The sequence below is a fragment of the Musa acuminata genome, chromosome BXJ3-8, assembly GCF_036884655.1.
Source record: "Musa acuminata AAA Group cultivar baxijiao chromosome BXJ3-8, Cavendish_Baxijiao_AAA, whole genome shotgun sequence".
In the NCBI taxonomy this organism is placed as follows: domain Eukaryota; kingdom Viridiplantae; phylum Streptophyta; class Magnoliopsida; order Zingiberales; family Musaceae; genus Musa; species Musa acuminata.
The window spans coordinates 46605244-46631143 of NC_088356.1; the positions used below are offsets into that span (position 1 = coordinate 46605244).

General features: G+C 41.1%; 5 protein-coding genes across 12 annotated transcripts; 3 read left to right on the plus strand and 2 right to left on the minus strand.

Moving 5' to 3' along the window:
* The first annotated feature begins 1253 nt into the window (after window positions 1-1253).
* Window positions 1254-7711, plus strand: LOC135580945 (uncharacterized). 5 transcript variants are annotated; one of them, XM_065164471.1, is made up of 6 exons: window positions 1254-1525; window positions 2091-2236; window positions 2970-3139; window positions 3450-3859; window positions 3925-5186; window positions 5721-7711. In XM_065164471.1, the coding sequence occupies exons 3-6, from the start codon at window positions 3039-3041 to the stop codon at window positions 7332-7334; spliced, it is 3387 nt and encodes a 1128-aa protein (XP_065020543.1). In that variant the 5' UTR covers window positions 1254-1525; window positions 2091-2236; window positions 2970-3038; the 3' UTR covers window positions 7335-7711. The 5 variants fall into 5 exon arrangements, with proteins under 5 accessions (XP_065020543.1, XP_065020541.1, XP_065020542.1 ...); XM_065164469.1 differs by lacking the exon at window positions 2091-2236 and having other exon boundaries at window positions 1254-1802; XM_065164470.1 differs by lacking the exon at window positions 2091-2236 and having other exon boundaries at window positions 1254-1714.
* A 774-nt stretch (window positions 7712-8485) lies between these two features.
* On the minus strand, window positions 8486-11113 carry LOC135645774 (rac-like GTP-binding protein 2). Of its 2 annotated transcripts, XM_065164476.1 has the most exons (8): window positions 10729-11103; window positions 10431-10518; window positions 10229-10338; window positions 9722-9785; window positions 9543-9607; window positions 9374-9439; window positions 9116-9219; window positions 8486-8831 (listed from the first exon to the last, which is right to left on the minus strand). In XM_065164476.1, the coding sequence occupies exons 1-8, from the start codon at window positions 10825-10827 to the stop codon at window positions 8798-8800; spliced, it is 630 nt and encodes a 209-aa protein (XP_065020548.1). In that variant the 5' UTR covers window positions 10828-11103; the 3' UTR covers window positions 8486-8797. The 2 variants fall into 2 exon arrangements, with proteins under 2 accessions (XP_065020548.1, XP_065020549.1); XM_065164477.1 differs by lacking the exon at window positions 9116-9219 and having other exon boundaries at window positions 10729-11113.
* A 2215-nt stretch (window positions 11114-13328) lies between these two features.
* Window positions 13329-14605, plus strand: LOC103996117 (protein SPEAR3-like). The gene is made up of 5 exons (XM_009416953.3): window positions 13329-13637; window positions 13774-13863; window positions 14011-14069; window positions 14155-14245; window positions 14336-14605. Exons 1-5 carry the CDS (start codon window positions 13443-13445, stop codon window positions 14447-14449), a joined length of 549 nt encoding a protein of 182 aa, XP_009415228.1. The 5' UTR covers window positions 13329-13442; the 3' UTR covers window positions 14450-14605.
* A 4211-nt stretch (window positions 14606-18816) lies between these two features.
* On the minus strand, window positions 18817-22916 carry LOC135645773 (protein NINJA homolog 1-like). Of its 3 annotated transcripts, none has more exons than XM_065164475.1 (3): window positions 22818-22916; window positions 20670-21853; window positions 18817-19757 (listed from the first exon to the last, which is right to left on the minus strand). In XM_065164475.1, exons 2-3 carry the CDS (start codon window positions 21778-21780, stop codon window positions 19270-19272), a joined length of 1599 nt encoding a protein of 532 aa, XP_065020547.1. In that variant the 5' UTR covers window positions 21781-21853; window positions 22818-22916; the 3' UTR covers window positions 18817-19269. The 3 variants fall into 3 exon arrangements, with proteins under 3 accessions (XP_065020547.1, XP_065020546.1, XP_065020545.1); XM_065164474.1 differs by lacking the exon at window positions 22818-22916 and adding an exon at window positions 22538-22811; XM_065164473.1 differs by lacking the exon at window positions 22818-22916 and adding an exon at window positions 22335-22811.
* A 900-nt stretch (window positions 22917-23816) lies between these two features.
* Window positions 23817-25605, plus strand: LOC135644243 (sugar transport protein 14-like). The gene is made up of 3 exons (XM_065161717.1): window positions 23817-24003; window positions 24096-25048; window positions 25135-25605. Exons 1-3 carry the CDS (start codon window positions 23862-23864, stop codon window positions 25603-25605), a joined length of 1566 nt encoding a protein of 521 aa, XP_065017789.1. The 5' UTR covers window positions 23817-23861.
* The last annotated feature ends 295 nt before the right edge of the window (window positions 25606-25900 follow it).

Here is a 25900-nt window from a genome sequence, read left to right on the forward strand (position 1 = left end):
TCTTCTTTTCCCTTTTTCTTGATGTATCCTTATGACGGAATGGTATTTACCCAAGTATTCGACCCAAGCAATCATGGGGATGACCACTGATCATATGCTCATCACCGAAACGACCTTTGACTCACTTGGATGAACAGAGAGAGAGAGAGAGAGAGAGAGAGAGATAGAGAGAAGGAGGAATAGCCATGTACAGTGGAAATTACGGGAAGAATTGCATCTGTTGTCAAGCTTTCCCTCCCTGCACACGCCTTCACAGTAAAGGCAGCAGCTCCACAAGAGAACAAACAGTACACCATTGTAGATGACCAGAAGAAACAGGCAGCTGCGTCCACTGTTCTTCTCCCCAGGAAGGTAGCTGTCTCCCTTCCATTCATCAATCAGTGTTAGAAGGCATATTAGGGTCATAAACAGTTTTCTCATTCATCAATCGGAGTCTCTCTCTCTCTCTCTCTCTCTCTATATATATATATATATATATATATTACTGTTCAATGTGTTATTATCGGTGATGACACAAGTAACAAAGATCTGTCTGCATAAGGTGAATGTGAAGTACTTATTGTCGCCATTCATGATTCTTAGTGCGAGCAGGAGAAAGAAGATTACTTTACCGATCAAGGGGTTAAGTCTTGCGACTTTTAGAAGGCATCCATTATGATCGTAAGGTTTGGTAATGATGTGATGGTGTGGAGCCAATTAATTCCTTGAGCTAAAACTGCATCGAAGTGGGCCATTCGGTACTGTTTCCTCCCTAATCTTATGCGCAAACAAATATCCAAATGCGAAGATCTTTGCATAGACATCTGTATGAAGTAAATCTCCTATCGGATCATCTTTCAGCCTTCCTTGTTGTTGTCGCGGTCACAGTAAACACAGCGAGAATGGAAGAGATCAGAAACCCTAAGAGAACTCTTTGGATTCTTGCACCAAAAACAAGCACATAGCTGGTGCATCACCCACACTCGCCAAAGGCCACAACTTTTTAGCTGGACCCCTACCAGAGGGAAGGCACCGAGAAAGCAACACCAACCTCCCCCTCTCGTGGAGCGAGCATCTCTGCAACCATTGCCCCATGGACGGCCGCGATCGTCTTCCTTGTCCCTTTTCTGGCAACAGTGGCAGCTCAGGTTAGGGTTTCAACCCGGGTTGGGAACTAGGGTTAGGGTTAGGGTTTTGTTGCGGGATCTTCTCTTTCACACAAGCGAGCGAGCATGTGTGCGTGTGTGTGTGTGATGGTTGCGGAATGACATGTCACACCGCATGTGCCTCCGTTTACTGCTTATTTATGTTCGATGGAAGCGGGTATTCTATCTTTTGCTTTTGGTGCCCGTAGATTCCCTCTCCCACAAGCAAAACCCTAGGATAAAGTTGGGGTTTCCCGAAACCCTTTTTGCCTTCCGATCGATCCCTTGCTGATCTCTCTCGCCTCGCTCGCCCCGATCGGGACCGGGATTTGGCTCGCGATCCAGCGGTGAATCGCGGTAGAAGCAGCAAGACGATTCCTTTTCCCGGTTCCTCGGAGGAGGTACTCGTTCTTTACCTCGGTGGAAAGAGTTTTGGGTCCAAGGTCGGATTTTTATCTGTTTATCGCTCGAGAATTTGGTCTGGAATTGGTGGGGTTTGTTCTTCGATGCATCTACCGCGTGTGGTACGGTTAGGGATGTAGTCCAGAAGTTGAATGGAAAAAGGAGCTTCCTTTCTGTTGTGGACTGAGGTTTGTGACTGGGCCTTAGCTTTGTGATCTGGTGGCCTGTTTACTCCTTTGCGGAAGTGGGTAACCGGCAAAATATGGCTCGGATGATGTGCGTTATGGGGTGTATTTCTTTCCACTTTTGTTATTTTATGTGGCAAGTGTTGATTCATGTTGAGCATGTCCTCTGCAACTTCTGCTCGTGTGTTTTCATGCAATGATCTTGTGGTTTTGGTTGACTTGACGAGCCCATCTGTTAGCTTAATTTATGGTTTTGCAAACGATGGGAAGTTGGAGAAAAGCTTTGTTTGTTCAAGTTTTCTCGCGGAAACGCCATTATTTTCCCTAGGACAATTGCGATATACCATTGTCTCATTTTGATGCGTTATTTTATGATTAGTTTCGAACGGTTGGAGGTTGATTGATGACTGAACTTGATTCTCACCACTGGTGGAGCACCGGAAGATTGTTTTTCTTATATTTCATGCTGCAAATTTGTTCTTTCCCTGGTAACCGAAAACCATTGCGGGTCATCTTTTCCCTAGTGTAAGTGCATGTTATGTGCTTGAGTTAAAGTCTCATTGTGCTACGGATTTGCAAAGGTCCTCTTTTATCGGTCACTGTCTTGTGCTTTATTCCTTATTTTGTATTCATGGGGACTACTACTGGTATCGGTTTAAGTTGTATTCAGCGATGCCTGCTTCTTGTTTCTTTTTCAGTTTCATGTTGGGGAATACGCTCGTCTGTAAGAACAAGGTCTTTCCCATGTTGTTTCATTGTGATGAACCAAGTGCAGCCGTGGTCCATCTAAGTTCTTGAAGGAAGTTCTTTCACTTACCAATGTCATGCTTCTCTTTTTCTATATCTAAGAAGTTGTGTTCTTGCAAAAATGTGTGAAGCAAAATGATTATGGTTACTCTTACATGATTGGTTATATTTGTTGTTGATATTGTTCCGCTCCTTCGATAAATATTGATGGTTATTAAGTTGACTAAATCACATTAATTGTTGTGATGCCCTGATCATTTTTGTTTCTTGGACAAGTGTATCATTCTCTGTGTAGATCCTAACACTAACTTTGTTCTTGCAGTTTGTCTTGTGTAAACTGTTATACTGATACTTTTGAAAAAGAAATTGTTTTTTGACCAGCTATGGCTTCCAATGCACTTGAGTCTAAATAAGTTTGATTTCTTGGCAGTGCTTGAAGTTGTCTGTAGCATTTGAGTCTAAATAAGTTTGATAAAATAATAATGCTGTTCGGGATTCTGTTATCATACAGCAAGACGAAGCATACCCGGCAAAGACATACACGACCTGCTGCATATGATTGCTCTCATTTTATTAAGCTATGGAAGTAGATGTAAAGGAGCTCAATACCAAAGGAAAAGAATGTGTTCGTTTGGCTGATGGCAAGAATGATGCAGATGAGTGCAACCATTTTACAATTCGGTAATCCCAGATGTCTATTTACCTGGTTCTTACCGTTGAAGAGGATTTCTTAAGATTAAACATGTAGGACTTTTTTGAAACTTGACATTCAGGATGGAATGCTGAATTGCTGCTTCTCTCTGTGGCCCAACAATTAGGTTCTGCTAATTGTTGTAACTTGTAACTATGGTTTGGTAACATGTCCTACTTTACTTTTATATAAAACATAATATTTACATACTGAATACAACATAAATGAACTTGTTGATAACAGTTACCCTTGTATTACTTGCTTTAGTAAATCATAATTGAGATTTCTCCTTGTTAACAGTGGTTACGTTGCTGGTGTTCGGAAGAGGGATGCAAGGATTTGTTGGCCATTATTTATGCCCGACAATGAAAGTTCAGATATACTCGCCAACATGCTGCCACCCCTGCATGTTTCTAAGTTCAAACGATGGAGTTGCCTGAACTGTATTCATATGATTAACGCTTCTGCAGATGCAACAGGAAATGCAGACTCTACAAATGTACAACACAAAGATATAAATATAAAAAAAATTCTTTTAAATGATGATACAAAAAGGTTATGTTTTCATTCTAAAGAATGTGAAAACATCGTACATGGGGAGAGGCTAGTCTCAAATTCTTGTAACAATGTTAGTCATGTCAAACCTAGCACAGCACTATATTGTGGCAAGAAAGAGACTGGATCTACAACAGAAGATGCAGCCAGAGAAGGTACCTGGGCTGTTTCTCTATCTTTATCATCATGAATCTTCATAATCATTTCCTTCTTTTGACAGGTACACAAATATTTATATGTGAGAAATTTAGATCTGAAGAGAATCAAGATCAGACATTCAAACCTGCGTTGGCTGTGGCTGAAGGTGTGGAATTAGAAGCAAGAGAAACCCAGACAAGAAACATTATGGTTACTCAAAACAAATTTGATACTATTCATCTTTGTGATGATGTTTCTCCCCTGGTTTCTGTCAAACCAAATAGACATTCAACCAATGGAGTATCTGATAGAGTACTGATTTTCGGAGGCACCAATCCTGCAACATATGGAAACAAAGATAATGTTGATGGGATTGCTGCCAAAGGCAAAATATATGTAATACCTGATGGCATGCCCAAAGAATGTAGGAATCTGGTTGGTGTTGATCTTGGCATTCTAAGAGATGATGCACTAACTGCAACTGCAGCTAATGTCACCAATTATGATTTTACAGGCTTAGATCAGAGCAACAATGAAGCATCATATGGTACTCTAGATTTATCTGATGGTGTGAATTGTAGCCAAAATCAGAACAGTCTGTTGAGCAGTTCACATGAAAAAGTGAACCACAAAAAGGCTCGTAAGCTACGGTTGCTGGAGGATATTCTGAAAAGTGAAGAGTTACATGTACCTAAAAAAGTTTGTGCTTTCAAAGGAGATGCAGAAACATGTGAAATGATGAACAGTGATGACCGATGTTCAGTTGGAACAAACTTTGAAGCTCAAACCAGAAATTGCAAAAGCAATCTTGCTAGCCGGAACTCTGAAGTGACAACTGCCAATCCTGTTAATGGTGCAGAAGCTGATCAGAGCAAAGATGAGGAGGTTACTCTACTTCATTGGCTAAAGAAGGTTTCTAAGAAATTTGTCACTGATGACTTTCAAAACAAGAAGGCCCTTGGTGCAAAAGGATCTGCTGAAATCATGTACATGGAGAAAGTTGGTATATCTCCTAGTACACATAATGAGAAGGATGCAAATCCTCTTCCTAAACGTTCTGGAGTAAGTAAACAGAAAAAATGTTATAGTGTTGAAAAGGAAAATAAGGTGCCTCAAGTTAAACCAAGTGGCCGTTGCCTCATATCACAAAAGGAAAATTTAATTTCTAAAATAGCAATGATGAAACATGTTTGTCCTGACAATGTTTATCCTAAAATGAGAAACATGATTTCTGCACCTGGGAAACTAGTTAGGAGTTGTGATAAAAAAGCCAACTTTAATAGAAGGAAGAAAAAGGCATCACAAGTTGAGGACAGAAATTCTTTGCAGATAAACTGGTCAAGGGTATGTCTAGCAATCATACATCTCATTTTACTTTTAATTTTATTCTTGATTTTCGATTTCTCAGCATTCACTGTTTAAGATTTTAGTTTAGTGTCACACTGATCAGCATCCTTATATTCAAGCTTATGTTCAAGCTGTCATATAGTTCAAAAGCAGCTGGAAATCTGTTATAATAAAATCTTTAATGTGAATGTCGAATCGGCCGAGCCACACTTGATAAAATATTGCTGTGTAAGAGCTTTTAATTGTTAAATTAACTTCTGAGTGTGTTCTGACTTCCTTGGATCATAATGGCACCTAGGATAGGAAAGTAAAATTTTAGATATGGGATCAACAGATGTGTTTTTTCCTTGTGCAGTGCTGATAATTTTATATTCTTATATTGTCCTGGCTACAAGAAAATGCAAATTTTCAACAGCATGTGTTTATGGCTCATAGTGGTAGAGTATTCCTTTTAGAAAAATAAATAGTATTATGTTTGATAAATGAACTTATGTTTCTGTCTCACATGTACATGCTTCTTCACAAATGAAGAAAGGAGTGGTAAAGAAACGAAGGACCACAAAGATGCATGAAAAAGAAGCTCTAGATGACATTCCAATGGATATTGTCGAACTCTTAGCTAGAAACCAGCATGAAAGAAGTCTGACGAATGCTGAGATTGCTAGCAAAAAGCATCATGAGTTGTCAATTATAAATGGTGAGATAAGGTCTGGAAATATTTCATGTGTATCTGAATATTGTGGAAGCAAGGATACAAATGCCCTGTATAAGAGCAATGCCCTGGTCAATGATACAGTACATGATGTTCCCACTGCCTCCTGTGGTAAACAGAATGCTGACCATGGTACAGAAGCCTACAATTGTGCTAAATATCAGAAGCATATCCTCATTGATCTGAACCAACAAGCTACAGAGTTTCCGGCAATTCCAGCATATGATGGGCACCAATCCAGTACAACTCACATTCCTGTTGTTGATCCTAGGAAAACCCATTCTCTTCCAAGTTCTTGTGGCAGAATCAGGATGCAAGATTTCGGATCATATAAAAAAGATGGAGTTTCAGCTCAGAGTTCAGCTGCAGGTACCCATGACATGTTGTCAGCACCAGTAAAAGGTAGAAAATATGGAATCAGTTCTGGGAACAACCATGCTCATTGCAATTATGGAAAAATGGTACCTTATGATTCAGTTTTTGATAGAAATCAGAACACAGTTGTTAAAACAACTGATTATCAGGAACCAGTGATGCTAACTGGTTCCCATATACTGAATGCGGGAGGAAAATCTGAGCAATCCACAAACAGGACAACTCAACCAACCACATCTTGCACTGTGGGAGGAGGAAACAGGTGCCATTCAGGAGGAACAGGGCCAATGGATTTGTCTAACAATGATATGATATCAGCATTACATTTGCTTAGGCTAGTTGATCAGGCAGCTCTGACAGGTACATCATGGGATATAAACCGTGTCGGAATTGCCCAAAATTCCAACTTAAATTTTACTAATCAATCCACTCAGGTGCCTGGTGTGAAAAATGGGGTCAAAATTAGAGAAGCCCATCAAAATTCAGTTGCAACTGGGTACTCTGCTCATAATCAAAATGAGGGAAATTTCAGCAGACCTCACCGCCCAGTTCCTAGAGTAGGTGTTCTTGGGTCTTTGCTGCAAAAGGAAATCATGACTCGTTCAAACAAGTGTGTGGCACCACTGGGTTGTGGAGCTAGATGGTCTGGCGAACTTCCATCTTTCTTCACTGAAGGAATAGGGAGAACAGATGCCTCTTATTCAGCTAACCATACTGAATATGGTGATCACAGTAGCCAACTCTCTGTGACTGCAAGTACCAAAACGATAGTAAAAGCTGGTGATTCTCCTGTACATAAGTTTGAGATGAGGCAGGTTCGGGTCAGCAAAAACAATGAGCTCATCCAATCTGTTAGACATGATTGCACAACTACAAACTGCATTGTCAACAGAAACCCTGCTGACTTCAGCATACCTGATGAAGACAACATCTACATGCGAGGGTTTGAAGATGTAAGCTCTAAATGTCCGTTCCCCCACAAAAATCCATGGTATCAAACTCATCATGATGGGAAGAAGTGGCAGACGATGAAGCTTCCAGTTCTGAAGGGACCTTGAGTAGCAGAAGAGATGCTTTGCATTTCAAGTTTAGCTTTATCTGCGGGAATTATCCTGGTAGCCAATCCTTGTATGAATGTTGTTATATATACACACACTAGAATTTGGTTTGCTTCCATCTACCTTCAGCTACAAAAGCACAGGTGATGATGATGGAAAATCTTCAGTCGTTGCAAGTCTGGGCCAGTATACTGTTAATTGTTAGCTTCCTCAAAGAGCTTATCCAAGCTGTGGAATAATGTAAAGACATAAGCATTTAGGTCCCCTGACTGTCAGTGAAATAGTATATAGTTGAGTTGGTATGTATGACCATCTTGATGTGCTAATGTCTCCCTGTGATGTTAAATCCTAATAATAAAGTGACTTAGAAGAATTTAGTCTGTTACTGTCCTTTTGAGCCTACTTTGGCTCAGCTTTCTGTGGTGATTGATTCTACTAATGGAAGGACCAAATGATGTCATGTGCCTGGCTTCTTTCAGTTGTCTTAATACAAGAGCTGAACACTGTTTTATGGTAAATTATTGGAAGCATAAGATGCAGCATAACTTTCATGTGGTTCAGTCAGACACAGCATGTCAATTTTTTGACTAGTAGTTGCAGTCTTGCCCACTCTTCGTTGATGAACAAAACTTTTAGAGAACATTGATGTCAAGATTTCATAGATATCAATCTTTTGGATTGAGCTTTGCAGCTTCATGTACATCCATCCTGATGGCACTAGCTCTCTGCACCTGCAAGGACTTGTTCTCACTAAAGGCTTAATCTGAGAAAAAAATGTCTTTGTCCATCTCTTCTGTCCATTTAGAGAGCAACAAAATAGAGGACTTGTTTCTTCTTTCACTGCCAACTTTTCTCACTTCCAGCCAAGAGAACTCATCCATGCTTGTGCCTGTTTGCAGGCACTTTCCTAGACACCAATGATAAGGACTTACAACCAAATGGCCCATCATGAGTTTGGTTCAGTAAGTTCTCTCATCTGCAGCCTTCATTGGCACATCTTAGTTTAGGAAGTGTGAAGTACTGATGAAGTACTGTTATGATTGGGCAAAGCTTTGTATTTTCCCCTATAATTTGTCCAGCTGCATGCAATAATTATTTACAGGATGATAAATGAGCAGCTGCAGAACAATCATTGGGTCTTTGTTTCGGTCTTGGAGACAATCATCAGGCCATGGTTGCAATTCTCACACTAAAATAAAATTGTTTACAACAACTTCAACTCAATGTCACATTAGTTTAAGATATAGAGGTAGAGATTGAATTCATCTTCCATATTACATCATTAAGAGAAGGGAACAGATTCCTTCGGGAAAAGCATGAGAACCACAGGTGGGTTCTAATCCACCTATAGAAAACATTAGTCAGCAGATTTGGTGAACTGAAGACCCAGCAACCAGTAAGTTCCTGCTAACTTGCATACTCCCATGGCTCTCAGCATACCATGATTAGTTTCTTTCTAATTTCTAGGCAACACATGCGCCTCCACACACAAAATTCCTGCAAAAAAACAAAAAGGTCAGTAGTTAGAGGTGTCACAGCACAAGGATGGCAAGAGAAAAATAAATAAAAAACAAATCTTCGATATGAAGTTGGTTCATGTGATCGATTAACAATTATAAAGATGTTGCTTTCAACAACAACAGAAAAAAAAAAAGGAAAAAGAAAAATAAATCAAGCTTCATTTTGAAGGTGGGCACAAAGAACAGATAAAAATGCTGATCCTAATTTACCACATCACATAAATATTGGTAGGGATTAATGTTTTGCAGTCAGCTACTTACGCCATTAGACAACCAGAGTTTCTTTTATTTTTCTTGGCCATCTCCTTCCTTCGTGAAGGTTGAAGAACTACCTTGATTGCAGTATCGAAGACAGCCTTGACATTCTAACCAGTCGATAACAAACAATAAGATAAATGGTTCTCAGTAAATTACTGTCATTTACGAAAAAAGAATGAATCATTTTAGCAGGTTTCACTTCAATTGCATTCATGATAAACCCAATGGATACCGATATCGAATCCTTCTTGTACTACACACCTGTTGGGTTTTCGAGCTACACTCGATATACGCTGCAGCACCAATCTGTTTCCTGAGCCCTTCTCCCTAGTAAGGAAGAGAATGCAATTCTTAAGCCTCAAAACCAGCTAAATAAAATCCAAATGTAAGAGAACTGATACAAAAGAAATCGAACCCAGAAGCTGCTTACCTGTGCTGCAGTTATTGTAGTTGCAGCTGGATGATCAGCAAGATATGTTTTGTCATTGCGAAGATCTGAAATTTACAAGATAACAAGGTGATTAAAGTTTTCAAAGGGCTAATTCCATAAATTAATTAACATGATGGAACACGAAATGACCACACACACACACACACAAACACACACACCTAGCTTGGTTCCAACCAGAATAACTGGAACTTTGGGTGCAAAGCGACGGAGTTCAGGCATCCACTGATTCACAAACCACAAAGATCACAAGTTCTAAGGGTGAGAGGAGGAATCAAAAGTTCAAAACTAATGAAGCAACAACGCTAATTAAATCCTGAAACCAAGTAGAAATAAGCATGTAGCCATTCTTACATGCGACGAAAACATAATGTAATCAAGATATTATTGCCAGTTCTGGAAAAAGCATGACAAAAAAACTATCTGCCCAAATCCCTGCCTAAAATTTGAAAATATATTAATTTCTCATCTCGTAAGACAATTTTTAGATGTAAGTAAATAGAAGAGATTATTGTCAGTTCTCGGGCCAATATTCTCATGCAAGAACAAGAAAAGCACCAAACCGAAAGGAGGAAGAAACATAGAGCTTCGATCCAGATGGTTAACAGGGAATCAATGTCCATAACATGAATGCCAATGCAACAAGAAACTGATACTTAATCACAAACCTTCTTAAGAACATTTTCATAGCTTGCCCTGCTAATTAGAGAGAAGGCCAGAATAAATATATCTGCTCCTCTATAACTCAGAGGCCTCAATCTGCTATAGTCTTCTTGTCCTATAGACCTAAAAGAGTTAGCTAACAAAACATTGCAGATCTAGTAGGCAAAATCAACTAAAGGAAAGGGATGCTGTCGAAGATATTAGAACCTGCAGTATCCCACAACCCTAAGTTGACAATGCTGCCATCCACAGAGACATTAGCACTGAAGTTGTCAAACACAGTAGGAATATAATCCTGCACGTAATCAACAAATAACCCAAAATAATGTTGATTCAGTCAGGACATGTAACTCAGAAGCCCGACTACAAATGATACTGATTCATCATTAGACATCTGCCATGACGCCTAAAACAAAGAAGAACCAGGTTTGAAAGAAATCGAATGCTGCCAAGCCATACAAGAATCGAAAGAAATCGATGAAGGAAAAAGGGGGTTAAAGCATACGGTGGGGAACTTGTTGCTGGTGTAGCAGATGAGCATGCAGGTCTTCCCCACAGCCCCATCTCCGACAGTCACACATTTAATGAACCTCGTAGCACTCATCCTCACTCTCCGCTGATCTCCAGCCACCTATCGGGTAGAGAGCAAGCAAGCAAGGAGGGAGACGCTATATAGAAGCCGAGGCACTGATGGGTTTGCTTCTCTTGGAAGCCAGCAGGAACATACAATAAGGTAAAAGAGCAAGAAAAGCTGTGAGGGGGGCGGGGAAAGTTAATTACAGCATTGGGTTACAGAGCAAGAAAGCAAGACAAGGAGATGAAATGTAGTTGTCCGAGAGTTGTACAGGAATGTAGCAGTAGTTATTAGCACACTAGATTCAATGACACCAGCTTTCTTTTGTCCCATTAAACATTGCAAGAAGACGGTGACATCTACATGCAGCAAAATCTACGCTTGGTGAGCTCGAAAAGTGTCCGTAGGTGACAGTAAATGGAGCTCTAAATAAAGCACAAAAGAGAAGAAAAATAAAAAGAAAAAGAAGAAAAGTTTGGCCTCGGAGTTTGAAGCTTGAACGTCCTCCTCCTCCTCCTCTTCGTCTACTTTTGTTGACCGGACGAGGGAACGGTATCTATCTCAAATCCGACACCAATATCTACTTCTCTTTTTGTTCTGAATCCAAGGATGAGCATTACTAAATCCGACAGTTTCTGTGCCCATCTGTGCTGTGGTAAATGAAATTTAATCTTAGAATAAATAAATAATCAAATAATCGGATTAAAAATGAGAACAAAAAACAATTTTGTATTTTTTAATAAAAAATTACGATAATAAATATATTTGAAGATCTATCTGCATTTGGAAATTCATGTTCTAGTGGGTCCCAAGAGGAGTACCACTGATGACTCCGATCACAAGGCAGGTGGGCGAGCGGGTACGCGACGAAAAGTGCCAAGAATCGTAAGCGAATTACGGATTTGCTGTCTAGTCTCAGACAGGATCTAAATAGGGGGAGAAGGCTGGACCCTGCCTCGGCGGGTGCAGGTGAGCCCCTCGCCCCCCGGAGTCAAGATTTAATGGACGGTCGAGATGAAACCAGAAGCCATCATGATTAGATCTGGTCGGAGTCATTTCCTTGATCGACTTGACTCGAAGAATCTAATAGATGGGCCGCAGATGGGTCAGATTAGGCCCGATTGGCCCAACAGATTTCAATTAAAGTAGTGCAGTCGTCGTCGAGCACACGGAAGTCGTATCATCACAGGCAAAAACTCTTCTTCTCCTGTATGCTGGTCGTCTGTTCGATGCCATCCTCAGAGGGGACATGCCTTCTTCCATTATTCTGCGAAGAATTAGCTCATCAGCTCCCTCCAAATTATATGCACATAATGGAGCACACCATACACATTCACATTATAATACTCCTCATCAAACCTTCAAGTGAAGGAATGCAGAGATCTATTGTATTCAAATGAGTTGCTGATGCTCTCTCTCTCTCTCTCTCTCTCTCTCTCTCTCTTATTATATCTGAGATGATGACGCAATGGCTTACACTAAATCTCAAACCAGTTCCCTATGACTAAAAAGACATGAAGCTTGATCTCCACATCTGGTCTTCCAACCTGTCACTTGTCTCCTTCGACGTTGAGGTATTCTATGTAGTTCACTGTTCTACCCTCCTCCTTTTAACTGCATATATAATGAACATTATCTAGAAGACATGCTGTATGTATGTTCCACCCAAAGAACCATGGATCGACTAGAAACATTATTGTGCACCTGAAAACACAGGACTTTGCTACAAGAACATGAGATATGTGTTTCATCGGAGCCTAACCTGAGTGCCTTCTGCTCGAGATGGTGTGATCAGTTTGGCAATGGCCAAGGCGACTCCTGGGAGAGGAGATTTGGCAGACACATACTATGGGTATTGGAGTCCCCCAAGCGTGGCTCCTGCCTGCTGACTCATGTTGATGATATGATGATGTGACATGTTCTTCCTTCCCACCACGTTTTGTTCGCGAGGATCATTCAGATGCACACCGACATCTTGATTCGATTCGATCCATCTGGCGCATACACGAAGGCACCAATTCAACCAGGCTACGGTGCTTTCAAAGTAAATGGGGTTTACACAGCAAAGAATCTAACATTGACCAGACACCCAAACAGGAACGAGATCTGCTTCAAGGCAGCAAAAGATTCTTGCAGTAATGGTAGAATAGAGTAGAGCAAGTAGGAATCTAGTGGTCCTTGTCGCGCACGTGCAATTGGCCGTGGAAACCAAATCCCAAATACCAAATCCAGATACGAATCCAAGGATGGCAGCAGCTACCTACGCTGCGATCCTCTCCACATGACATGATCTGTGGAGCAGCTAATTAGTAAACCTTTTAATATCATATCAAAAGCCCGTAAGTTTCTCTGAGCCTTTCAGAAAAAGAATATATGAAGCTAGATTTTAATATTGTTAAATTGACCATTCTTTAGATGATGATGACACTACCGATTAAGAATAAAATCCACATAAATCTGATCCAGCAATGCATTCATTGGTTTCAGGGAACAGCGCACCCTTTTGAACGGCTGTTGGCGATTCATCTTTGTCATTTCGTAGTATTCTATACGTTGATCTCTCTCTCTCTCTCTCTCTCTGTGTCTGGTTTCTGGGCTTCTTCTCCAGCACTAGTTTGGTTTAGGCGTGGAGATCGGAAGGAGAGATGGAAAGCAAACAGTCGAATGGATTAGGGTCGGGAAGCGGAAGAACTGGTTCCTCCAGGAAGGGGAAGAAGGAGCGGTCAAAGCAACCCCAGAGAGGACTCGGGGTGGCTCAACTGGAGGAGATCAGATTACAAAGTCAAATGGACGAATACGTTTCTTCTCTTAACCCCCCATTCTGCAGCAATCTCAACATGGTCTCTCTCCGATCCATGCATATGCTCGAGTTTTGAGGAAATCAGCAACTTTTTTCTTGTCTTTTGTTGTTGTTATTCTTTTTCTTCTTCCTCTTCCTACGAATTTAAATAGACTCTCTCATGATGATTGCCTTAGGAACACTCGAGAGTAGAAATGGCACCTTCATCATCATCTCCCTTGTCGCGGTCAGGATCTTCATCCTTTGCACTCCGTCCTAATATGATGGTATGTCAAGCTTGCACTCGCTCATTATGTGCTTCCGCCAAAGTAAGCAAGAGACTAAGAAAATAAAAGAACAATGTTTTCGCAGACAAGAAATCCTCACATGAAATAACCCTCTCATGTTGATTATTCTTGCTACGATGGTTGTAGGTGAGATTTGGAGATGCTGAAGAGAGAGGCATCATTCATTATGGCGAGCATTGGTCGAGGTAATGCATGCAGTTCAATTAGATTTTGGGTGGAAAAAGAAGTTCTACACGATCAGCAGATATCATTTACTTTTCGTGTCATCAGATCGCAATTAGATCAAAGGAGGAGTGTTTCTTCTCCCCACTGCTATGTGCCACCAACTTTGACACTGTCCCTCTTCGAACACAACACTGAGGTCGTCTTGATTTCCTTTGCTTCTACGTAATCTTTTAGAACCCATCATATATGGCATGCATTTTTATCATGACTGTCATCCACTGCACAGGAGGATTCGGCACAGAAGAGGAATCAGCATGATCCAAGATTAGGATCGATCGGTCAGAGTTCTGATACCAATGATGCGCAAGAACTAGACTTGGATCTTAAACTGTCACTCTGAATGCTTGCAAGATCCCTTGGTGTATATTCTGCACATCTGCATGTATTATTAGTCTCAGTTGCATAATAATGCATGAGAAAATCTTGTTCTGACTCCAATATCCAAAGTGTGATGCATCGATGCATAGATATGATCTAAGCTTGCTTTGTCATTTGTTAAAGCTGACTTCTAATGACTGGTATTGAGGCCAGTGCGAGAGTTCAATTTTATGGCACGAAGGGTGTGTTGATACAAACGCATCTCCTCAATCCTGTGGAAGTCTGAAGCGATTGATGATGTCTTGGAATGATATCACACCTCTTTTGTCTTTCTGCTTTGAAGCCTCCACTTCAATCCATGAGCTCGCGCCATCGTCGTCTCTAACACATCAGTTGGTCCATGATGGAAGCGAGAACAGTAGTCGAGAGAAGACTTCCGACGATGGCGGATTTGCTCTCCTCCGGTCTGCTAACTTCTTCCTTCACCTCCTCCTCAACGACGGCCGACTCCGCCGCTGGATCGGGAAGAACAACCAGATATATCCGAGGTGTGCTCGCTTACGCACGCATGCCCGCTGCCAGGCGGCGGTCGTCATACCGCCGACCACCTCAACTACTGAATCCGTTGAACGGCTCAGATGCACTTGATGGGCGCAAGGAATAATCTTGTTGGCTTGTGGACCAAAATCACGTTTGGAGATATATATATATATATATATATATATATATATATCCTCTTATTCTAAAAATCTCAAAAATACCTCTCAAAAGTTATTATATATATTTTCATTAAAATCCAAAATATTTTCTCGCCAATTGTTCATAGTGTCTTTATTTTAAAAATATTATATAGTATTTTAAAAATACTATATAGTATTTTGATTTCAAAAACACTATGAGTACAAACACAATACACTATACAGTGTCTTTGAGTGTAGTGTTTTTATACTATCCTTATTTTTATGAATGAAAATACTACAAAACTAGTTCAAAAACAACAGTGTTTTTAAAATAATATATAGTGTTTTATGGATAAAAACTAGGGGTGTTAGATTTGACTGAGTTTAGGAAGAGATTTTAGGGTTTTGAAAACTTTTGGATGAAGTGAGTATTTTTAAAATTAAAATTAAATAATTCAAATATGAATGGATTAACCAAACTAAACTAAGAAAGGCTTAAGTATATGATGAGTCTAATATTTAGTTAAGTATCTTAGAGTATTGGTCCTCTTAAGTCTCAATAAGTTAATAAATTAATTATGTCATGAAATTAATTATGTAATAATGAATAATATCAAAGTTGATCTACATTAGACATGACAAATAATTTTTGTGTGGTTCAACCTCACATATACTATATTGATCCCCGTCATAATTTGCAATACAAAAATAGAGAAGCGTGTCTATTTACAATCATCAATAAGAAGATGATGTCCGGCAGCGCATTACGGTAGAGAGTCGGCTACCTAAAGCTCACTACGAGAGGATCGAGCTTCACGCGGTTTATTGCCGTACGTCCGTCTCCGCAGAGGAAGAACAAGAGAGTGACACAGATCAAGCCACGACGTCGTTGGTCCGAAGAGGACAGGGCTGAGCGATGAAGGAGACATGATCGCAGCCGGCGGCGATCACCAGCTTGCTCTGCCACTCATCGCGCGGCAACGACGAGCTCGTGGCTGCCGCCGCCGGCCGCCTCAACTGTTGCCGGTAGTACTGCTGCAAGGCCAGCGCGTTCCGAGCTTGCATCTCGATCTCGTCACGGCCGTCGCCATCGTCGGAGGTGAAGCTGCCGCGGCACCCTTGCAGGCATTTTGCAACGATGTAGAGGAGGATGCGCAGCCCCAGCAGCGTCCCTGCAATCATCAGAGCCAGTAAGAAGTAGCCACCAGCGGATCGGTGGACGTGCCTGCAGCCGAAGAGGCCAACGCAGACCATGGTTGGTCATCACAGGCTTCTTTGATCAACCCCATATCTTATTTTGGAGTTCTCATGATATTATACCTTGCTTGGCTGGAGTTGGCCGGAGAGCTTTGCACCTATGCCTTCCTTGCTGAGAGAGGGAGTTAGATTTGTCAGCTATCCATTCCAACTGAGCAATATACAATGATTATAAACTATGGATGCCATGAAAGAAAGTAGTAGTCCTCTAATGGTTTCTACCCATATAAGACATCTCAAAGAAAAAGTCTGCCTACCACAATCTTCCTAAACGGTGTCAATCCAATGCTCTTTAATCAGATTTAGTATGGCTAAGAAGTTTAAGGTCTAAAGCATTTGCTCAAACATTATATATACTCGATTGCCTTGTGTAGGCTGTATATGTCTGTCATGACATCCCATGTTACTGCATAAAAGCATGCTAATGATCTTAATTTAATGAAATGGTCAGATTAAATTTAACAGCCACATTAGCTGAATCTTCCTGCCTTAAACCATCATTTACTTTGACAAGCTTTAATGATCACCAACCCAAATTTCTAGTTTTCTATCTTAATTGACTCTAGAATAAACATTTCATTTGGCTTGAGAAGTGTTCAAGAGTACCTGGTTCAGTAGGTAAGCAGCTGTCACGGCTGATGGTACTGCAATCAAGTCTTGCCTTCTTCATAGACTTCCTCTTGAGCTTTTTCTCCATTTACAGCCCATTGGAGATGAACTTTAGCTGTGCAGGTCGATGCAATATTTGTTCCAGAGGGTGAGCCACAGCATCTGTCACCACCAAACCAAGGGAACCACATTCTATCAGCAGGTCACCATTTGGATTGGCTAGCTGGTCTTGTATTAAATCTTTCCACCAGTTATATTCCAATTGTTCCATTAACTAAAGCAGATGTCAGCACACTATTGCAGTCATGGGAACTTTGTTTCTTTGCAGCTTCATAAATCATGGCTAGGCCTGTTTATGTTCCTCTAGGTACACAGGCATCCCATCCAGAAGCTGTGCTTTTAGAGAACATGAACATGATGCTGCTTTTTAGGCATGATGAATTCTTCTGGGAAGGAACATGTCAACTTGTTCCCAGATCTTTTATCTTCAATATGAGGTCACCTGTAAAGTATGAGAAAGCTTCACATGTTATTATCTGTCTCCTCAATCAATTATTAGCATAAATGTGATGCCTAAATACAAGGCTATGAATTCACAAATTTTGGTAATTAAGAAACCGGCATTATAACTTACAAGCCTTTCCTGATATAGAACTGCAAGTAGTTCTACATTATTCTGGAAAGCTGTGATGTTCAGAAAGGAACTAGAATGAGACAGCCAAACCAGATGTTTAATTTACTAGTCAGAAGAGAAGAAAAGAGAAGAAATGGTCATATCACAAAGTCCAATACACATTACCTGGCTCAAGCTGCTGAGAAAAAGAGAAGAAAAAAAAAAGATTAATTGTCAAGGAGTATCTTGCATCAATTTGTATCATGTTTGTTTACTAATTCATAACTAAATCAATATGGAAGTACATAATTCACTAATTTACTATTCTAATTGCAGTAGTAAGGTCCCAAGCCAAAATACAGTGAACAAATACAAAACTAGAGACATAAGAACAACTTTCAATGAAGAAAAAACAATGACTGTGTAGCGCGAGAAAAAACCTGAAAATGATCATGAAAACATATCTTCTTTTGAGACTGCAACTCGTATTTCAAATTACGGTTAACCTGCTTTAAGCCCTAGTTGCTGAAAAGGTGATCAAAGACCACTTATGAACTACAAAAATCCTTCCAATCCTAGGATGAAAGTGCCCATATTGATACATAAAATCAAATTTTCAGTAAATGACAGTTGATGTATAATTTGGCCATTTACATGATCAGAAATGAAAGCTGTTGATGCATCTACATTGTATGCTTGTATCAGGTGCACAATTCTTCTTTTCTTAAATGTAATGAACACCGGTGCTTCATTGCATTAAAACACCACCATAATTCATGGATGACAAGAAAACCTTGCAATGGTCACGCCGCAAAAGATTTTCCTCTGAATACACACAGGTCATTTAACTGCCATACATGGGGTTAGCAACAATAATAAAAATCATCTTTGAAATGAAATAGCAACCATGCATAATGCAATATAGTAGGTTGTGCAGACGAGGAAATCCTGATAAATTAAAACTTAGATAAAAGCTGTTAAGCTGCCAAGCTGTTTCTCTAGCATTTAATAGTAAAATAATTGCTTCAAATATTCAACATAAGAGTCTTAATTTTAAAATGATGTTTCACTAGTGGAACTAAGGATTAACAACTGGGGCAACAGAATATAAAATAGAAATAGTTTGACTTTTAATATATAAGATACAATGATAAAAGAAAATCTTAAAAGGAGGAGGATAAGAGAACTTAAAACTTACCTCAAAGCACTTTGAAAGTTGAGGGGCAAGTATGAACAGAGAAAGAAAAGATTCATACAACTGATAAATTACAACGTCTTTTCATAATGTTTGAGATCTATTTTGGAGTAATACATGATACCTTAAATGATCATGACCTTAAATGATCATTATATAATAAAGGGCAACAGAATTTAAGAGATACCACATTCATTGAGTCATGTGCCTGTTGAATAATCTGTTGCCATGTCATAGATGTTTCTCTAACTTCATAATAAGCTTGAAACTAGTTCTGCACTGAACCTGATGCTAGTGACTGATGCCAAGCTCGTACTATTTTCGGGGTTCATAGCATCTGCACTTGCGTGACGAATGAACTCTTCTGATGACATGTGGGACCCATGGCATGCGCAAACAACCTTTATTTGGTTTTTGCTATACTTGTAGGTAACACCAGATATGGTTTTACGCTAGTTCATAGATACAAAATGTCATAGATGTTGAAACTAGTTCTGCACTGAACCTGATGGACTGCTAGTGAATGATGCCAAGCTCATACTATTTTCAGGGTTCATAGCATCTGCACTTGCATGACGAAGGAACTCTTCTGGTGACATGTGGGACCCATGGCATGCGCAAACGACCTTTACTTGGTTTTTGCTATACTTGTAGGTAACACCAGATATGGTTTTACCTTTGGGGCCTGGCCCAGTTGCCGAGACCCATGGAAGATCTGGAAATGAGCCACACCCTCCAAATTGCAAGTTTGATGCAACACCAGGCTTTATGGCAGATCCATCATGACGAAAGCCTTCAACAACAAGCAGGTTTGTTGTTTCCTTCTGCCTGAGAATAGAACTGATACCCTTGCCTTCCTCAGCCTTAGAAGAGGATGATGCTCCGGTCTCCACAACGTGTTTGCAATTGCCCTTTGCTAAACCTGCTAACTTATTTTCGTATCCCAAATTTGTTGATGGGTGCATCTGAGTAGAAACTGCACGGACATGACATAGAAGCTCAGGCATATGGATAATATAGATGGACTTATAAAAGTATAAGATATAAACAATTTAATGACAAGATGTTCAATTCTACACCGTGTCCTCAATGTGCAAAACTACTTGATTAAGAAGAAACATAACTTGTGGCATTTAGGATTTTAGAAATGAAGACCGAAGAATGTTACTGCAATCAAATATGCCTGCTGGTAGATATTGGTATGGATATTAAATACATAACCCTAACAATGATCGGAAATACTTTCAGTATAATAATGTTTGTTTAGCTTCAAAAAAGCAGACTAATCCAGTGCACTCTTTTGCTAAGAATCCACATTTTTAAGCTTACTCCACAATCAATGACTCCATATAAGAATACATGAAACACTGATTTGGATTACTCTCATCATATTAACTGAAAGGAAACAAAAAAAACCTTGTAAATGTGGATGTGTACTGTCATTTAACATATATCATTACTCATCAAGAATAAGTCATCTTTTACCTGTTCTAAGGAGTAATATTGAGGCATCTGATGATGTGCTCTAACATATTAGAGTTTGTATCAATCTCTAAATAAAATCTAGTTCGCATTTTTATCTGTTATCCTGTTGATTTTAAAGATGACTCTCGATTGCCTGTTACTGACAGTTCAGAGTTCAGACCAATCATTGGACAAACTAAGCATGCGGTCAGGATCTTACAAGTACCGCTTCCTTACATGCTTTGAAGTTCTCCATGTGGAAGCCAGGCACAACTTTTAATTGTACAGCATATAAAAATTGATAATAGATATGGTACACAAAAGTACTATATACCTACTTAGAAGAACAAAAACTTTTGAAAAGACAATAGTAAATATACTATCATCATCAGAAGCATGTAGGTATCTGAGAGGAGAGATTGACCATTTGATCTCTTTGTCTCATCTTCATGAAGCAGTGAGTTTGATGTCCCGACAACTAAGGAAGAGACTATCTGAGGCTGAGAACCAAATGCCCATGAAGAGTTTGTCTCTAGTGTAGGGAGCTGAACTGATGAGTACCCAAAAACAATCTGCTGGTCATCAGTGTTTGTTCCCTGTACTACAGGATCTTCATCTTTTGTGGGAATTGTTGGTTGCACAACATATGGTGAAGGAGAGCTTGTTGTGATAGGTGCACCAGCAACAGTTGGTTTAGCAGGGATTGGATAGGGCACCATTGAAACAGTCAGTGGTTGAAGAGACAATGGAGTTCCATATGTTACTTTTTGAAGTTCAACATTAGATGTATTTCCAGAATATGTTTTCTGTATCTGTCCTCGGACACAAATCCCTGCTGGATTGCCTAAAGCATGTTTAGCAGTACCTTTGAGAAGATCAGAACACTTAGCAGTGTCTACATGCTGCGAAACTAGCCAAGAGCTTGAAACTTCTGCTTCGGATTCTGCAACATCCTCATTTTCACCGGTTGAACCGTCATCTGCAGCAACTAAAAGATGTGAATGTTTCACCAAAGTGACCTCATCAGGGCCCTTACCTAAAACCTCAGCGCGGTCAACTACCTTCTCATGCTTCTTTTGAAAATTTATCTTCTCGGATTGCAATCTAGGTTTCTTCAGACCTAATTTCTCTTCTTCAAATTCATTAGCTCTGTTACTTGCAATGAGAAGCTCTTTATGCCTGGTAAACTGTGATTGGCTACTCTGTGCAATGTCATAACCATCTATCGTCGGGGCACTGCACTTGCTAATATCTGTCCTGAAGTTCTCTTGGGATGGAAAAACTGCTTGTTTCCCACTTTGGTTTCGGTTTCCAACATTATTCTGGAAGAAGTTATTGAACGGAACATCTGAAACAGTCACACCTATGCCAATCAATTGACTAATGCTTGCCTCTTCTAATTTAGAGTCTGAAGGAATGCTTTTACTTTTAGATTTGCCTGAAGATCCTCCGAAAGAAAGGCCCAATTTAAGCTCAAGCTCATTGTCATCCTCCATTTTCTCAATCTGTTCTGCAAAAGATTCTCTGTCTACCATCCAAAATAATCAGTACTAACCACATTTGTTTCTTTTGGAATTGATATACATATCCAAATTTAGATTTATAGATCTGCAGAAGGCACAAAGTGATTTCAGAAGGAAACATAAATGCTCATATGACAACAAACATTAAAGGAGAGGAAAAGACATGTATGGATTATACAGGCAGTTCTCCAGAAAATTAATCAATCAACGCTTGATGAAGGTGAGGTTTAAAATTAATAAGTGTAACAAAAAGGTGTGAGAGAAAAGAACCAACAGTAACATGAGACTTAGATATAATGAAAGACAAAATAGAGAACTAAGAGCAACACAAGTATGGAGCTTTAACCATGTGCATAGAATTAAAATTTTGCCTTTCCAGCAAAAAAATGAGCATGTCAATATCGTTCAATCATCAATAGAGTAACAATTGAAGGACCAGTAGGCTCAAAGGATTGCAACTTTTGCTGATCACTACTAGAGGCTCTAGTTACATCATAAAACAACATACAAATAAATAGGTATGGAATTCCATTGAAGGTTATGAAGAAAAAACCAGTAAATTTCACCTTATGGATCTTTCTTTTTCTGGGGGGGTTCCCAAAGGTAATCGAATAATGAAACGAAAATATGCAGATAAGAAAAGAACACTTGGAAACAGGAAAAGAGCTTCGCAGATCTATCAAAGACCTACGTAGCGCTCAAAAAAACTAGTAATTGACACAACTACTGAGAACCCCAGGATCGGCTTTATTTGCAGAAGGATCCCTACTGCTTCGTCATGGATCCCAATCGGACACAAGAACTTCAACTCCAGATGCCCTCACTCGGTTCATAATTCTTCTCCGATGTCGAATCCCCAAGGAAAATCGACCCAGCTTCCGCTCCCGATAACAGACCAGAGAACCCTAAACGCGAGTCTCCACGTCGTCGACTGGAGACAGTCGAACGAGAGATCCGCGAAAAGAGAAGAAAGCAAAGAAACGAAGGAAATCGGAAAGAAATCTCTTAAGGGAAGCGAACACCAAAGCCAAACGTCTCGATCACTATACCTTGGAGAAGAAGAGTGTGGAGTCACCACGGCGGTGGTTGTCGGTCCCGAGCGGGCGTTGACGCAGTCGTCGGTGGTGTGATGCAAGATCGCGCCAATCAATGTCCCTGCACGCATCTAAGAGCGTGATGGACACATGATCCTTTCCCTTTTTTTTCCACTTCACTGATGGGCCGAATCAGTTGGAAAATTTTCACCGGTCCGCGGTTTCTCCTCCGTGAGACAACATCACCCGTGAAAATTCATTCGACTGATTCGGCCCTTATCCTGCAGAGTCAGCGAGAGATGACGTCGCCAATGGAAATTTCAGGGGTGATTCAGTGACTTTAAGCATAAATTTTTTATCACTACTAACACAACCAACTTGCTACCCACAATTTCACCTCATTCAAAATCCATGGGACCCGCACCCGCTCCAATCCCGATACAGGTATCTATCTTTTCGCAAGTCCAACTAATTTTTTGGATCGAACTCTTCCATGATCTGACGGCTGACGTGTCATGACGTGGATGAGGAAATATAAATACGTGCATATATGAAACAACTTTTACAGATATGAATGTTATGCTGTATTTAATGCTACCTTACCGTATATAAGAAGAATAACAATCGGTAATTGTTAATAATTCAAATATAATGCATGCTTAATAATTGTTGCATTAACTTTGATGAATTCAAAATACTGATCAAATATTTTAGGCCTAAGTAAATAAGCAGTGATATTGTTGTGGATAAGTTTCCTAAAATAAGATTAATCCTAAGTTCCTGGAATTGTTCTACTGTCCTTTATCCCGAGAATCATTGAATGAATCACGACCTTATCGTTTCTTGTTTTTGGATTTGAACTCTTTATCCTGTGTATTTACTCCATGCATGAGTGTATATATACACGTAAACAGGTGCCCTTAATTCATCTGTTCATGTGGATATTATCACTCGATTCTTGTGATCTCAGTCTCTCTCTCTCTCTCTCTCTCTCTCTTCCGCTTCTTTGATATCTGACGCTGGAGAAAGAAGGTGGAGAAGCTTAGTGGTGGTCCAACAATGGGAGGAGGAGGCTTCGTCGGCACCGAGGCGGCCAACAGAGCGGAGCTGTATGAGGGGAGGATCACAGGCTATTTCATACTGGCTTGTGTTGTTGGCTCTCTTGGCGGATCGCTCTTCGGTTACGATCTTGGCCTCTCTAGTAAGCTTTCTTCGGTTCCTTCTCGCCTTCTGATCTGTCTTTGTTATCTTCTCTGATCTTGACAGTCTTGTGGTCAACTTTCTTTGATTTAGGTGGAGTGACAGCCATGGATGATTTCTTGAAGGAGTTCTTCCCCACCGTGTACAGAAGGAAGCAGGCGCATCGCCACGAAAGCGACTACTGCAAGTACGACAACCAGGTGCTGACGCTCTTCACCTCTTCCCTCTACTTCGCGGCGCTCGTCTCCACCTTCGGAGCCTCCCTCGTGACTCGAAGGTACGGAAGAAGGACGAGCATCATGTCCGGCGCCGTCAGCTTCTTCCTCGGCAGTGCCATCAACGCAGGCGCCGTCAACATCTTCATGCTGATCGCCGGCCGCATTCTCCTCGGATTTGGAATCGGCTTCGGGAATCAGGCGGTCCCACTTTATCTCTCGGAGATTGCACCGCCCAAGATCCGCGGCGCGGTTAACCAGTTGTTCCAGCTTACCACCGTCTCCGGAATCCTGGTCGCTGACGTTGTCAACTACTTCACGGAGAAGCTGCATCCGTGGGGGTGGAGACTGTCCCTTGGATTGGCCGTGGTGCCCGCGATACTGATGTTCATTGGAGGAGCTTTCCTTCCCGAGACTCCAAACAGCCTCGTCGAACAGGGTAAGCTGGAGGAGGCACGACGGATACTGGAGAAGGTGAGGGGAACTCATAGGGTAGATGCAGAGTTCGAGGACCTGAAGGAGGCGAGTGATGCAGCAAGAGCTGTGAAGCATCCTTTCAGGAACCTCCTCAAGCCACGAAACCGGCCGCAGCTAATCATCGGCGCCCTCGCCATTCCTGCGTTCCAACAGCTCTCCGGCATGAACTCCATCCTCTTCTACGCCCCCGAGATCTTTCAGAGCCTGGGCATGGGTTCCGGAGCAGCACTTTACTCGAACATCATGTCCGGTTCGATGCTCGTGATCGGGGCTCTCGTGTCGATCGCGGTCGCCGATAGGCTTGGGAGGAGGTTCTTGTTCATCGAAGGTGGCACCCAAATGATAGCCTCCATGGTAAGCGATGCTGCTGCTCTCTAACTCGACGAAGATGATGGCTTTCTGCATGAAACTTACTGTCATCGTTGTTCTCTCGATGACAGATTGTGGTCGCTGTCATTCTTGCTCTGAAGATTGGAAATGGCGAGACGATCTCGAGAGGATTGGCTGCGACGCTGGTGATCGCGATCTGCGCGTTCGTGGTGTCCTACGGGTGGTCTTGGGGGCCTCTCGGGTGGCTGGTGCCGAGCGAGATCTTCCCCTTGGAGACGAGATCGGCAGGTCAAAGCATCGTCGTCTGCGTCAACATGTTCTTCACAGCTGCAATCGCCCAGTGCTTCCTCGCCATGCTGTGTCACATGAAATGGGGAGTCTTCATCCTCTTCGCCGGATTGATCGTGATCATGTCCTTGTTCATCATCTTGCTGCTACCGGAGACGAAGCAGGTGCCGATCGAGGAGATGTCTCAGCTGTGGCAGAAGCACTGGTACTGGAAGCACATCGTCTCCAAGGATCCCGACAGGACGGCTCAGAGCCAGCAGCAGGGGAAGAGAGCAGCAGCAGGCCAAGTGTAGAACTGAGCACCTTAACGTGGATCGACACTTGATTGTGTCTTGATGCTTGTTTTCTTAGAATCAGCAGACTGTTTCTGCCAGCAGAAACGAAGTTAGAATTGCATCTAACGTTTCTTTTTTTTGATATATAACCTATGATATAACGAATAAACTCTTCATTGGCATCCTTGTGATCGTCTTTGATCCTAAATGCGTCTTTTACTTGCTTTAGCTCTTCTCCTCTCTCGATGCAAGCCACGTCAGCCAAAATGGAAGGCTTTTTTCCTCTCTACGCCGTAAGATTCATCTGATCCTC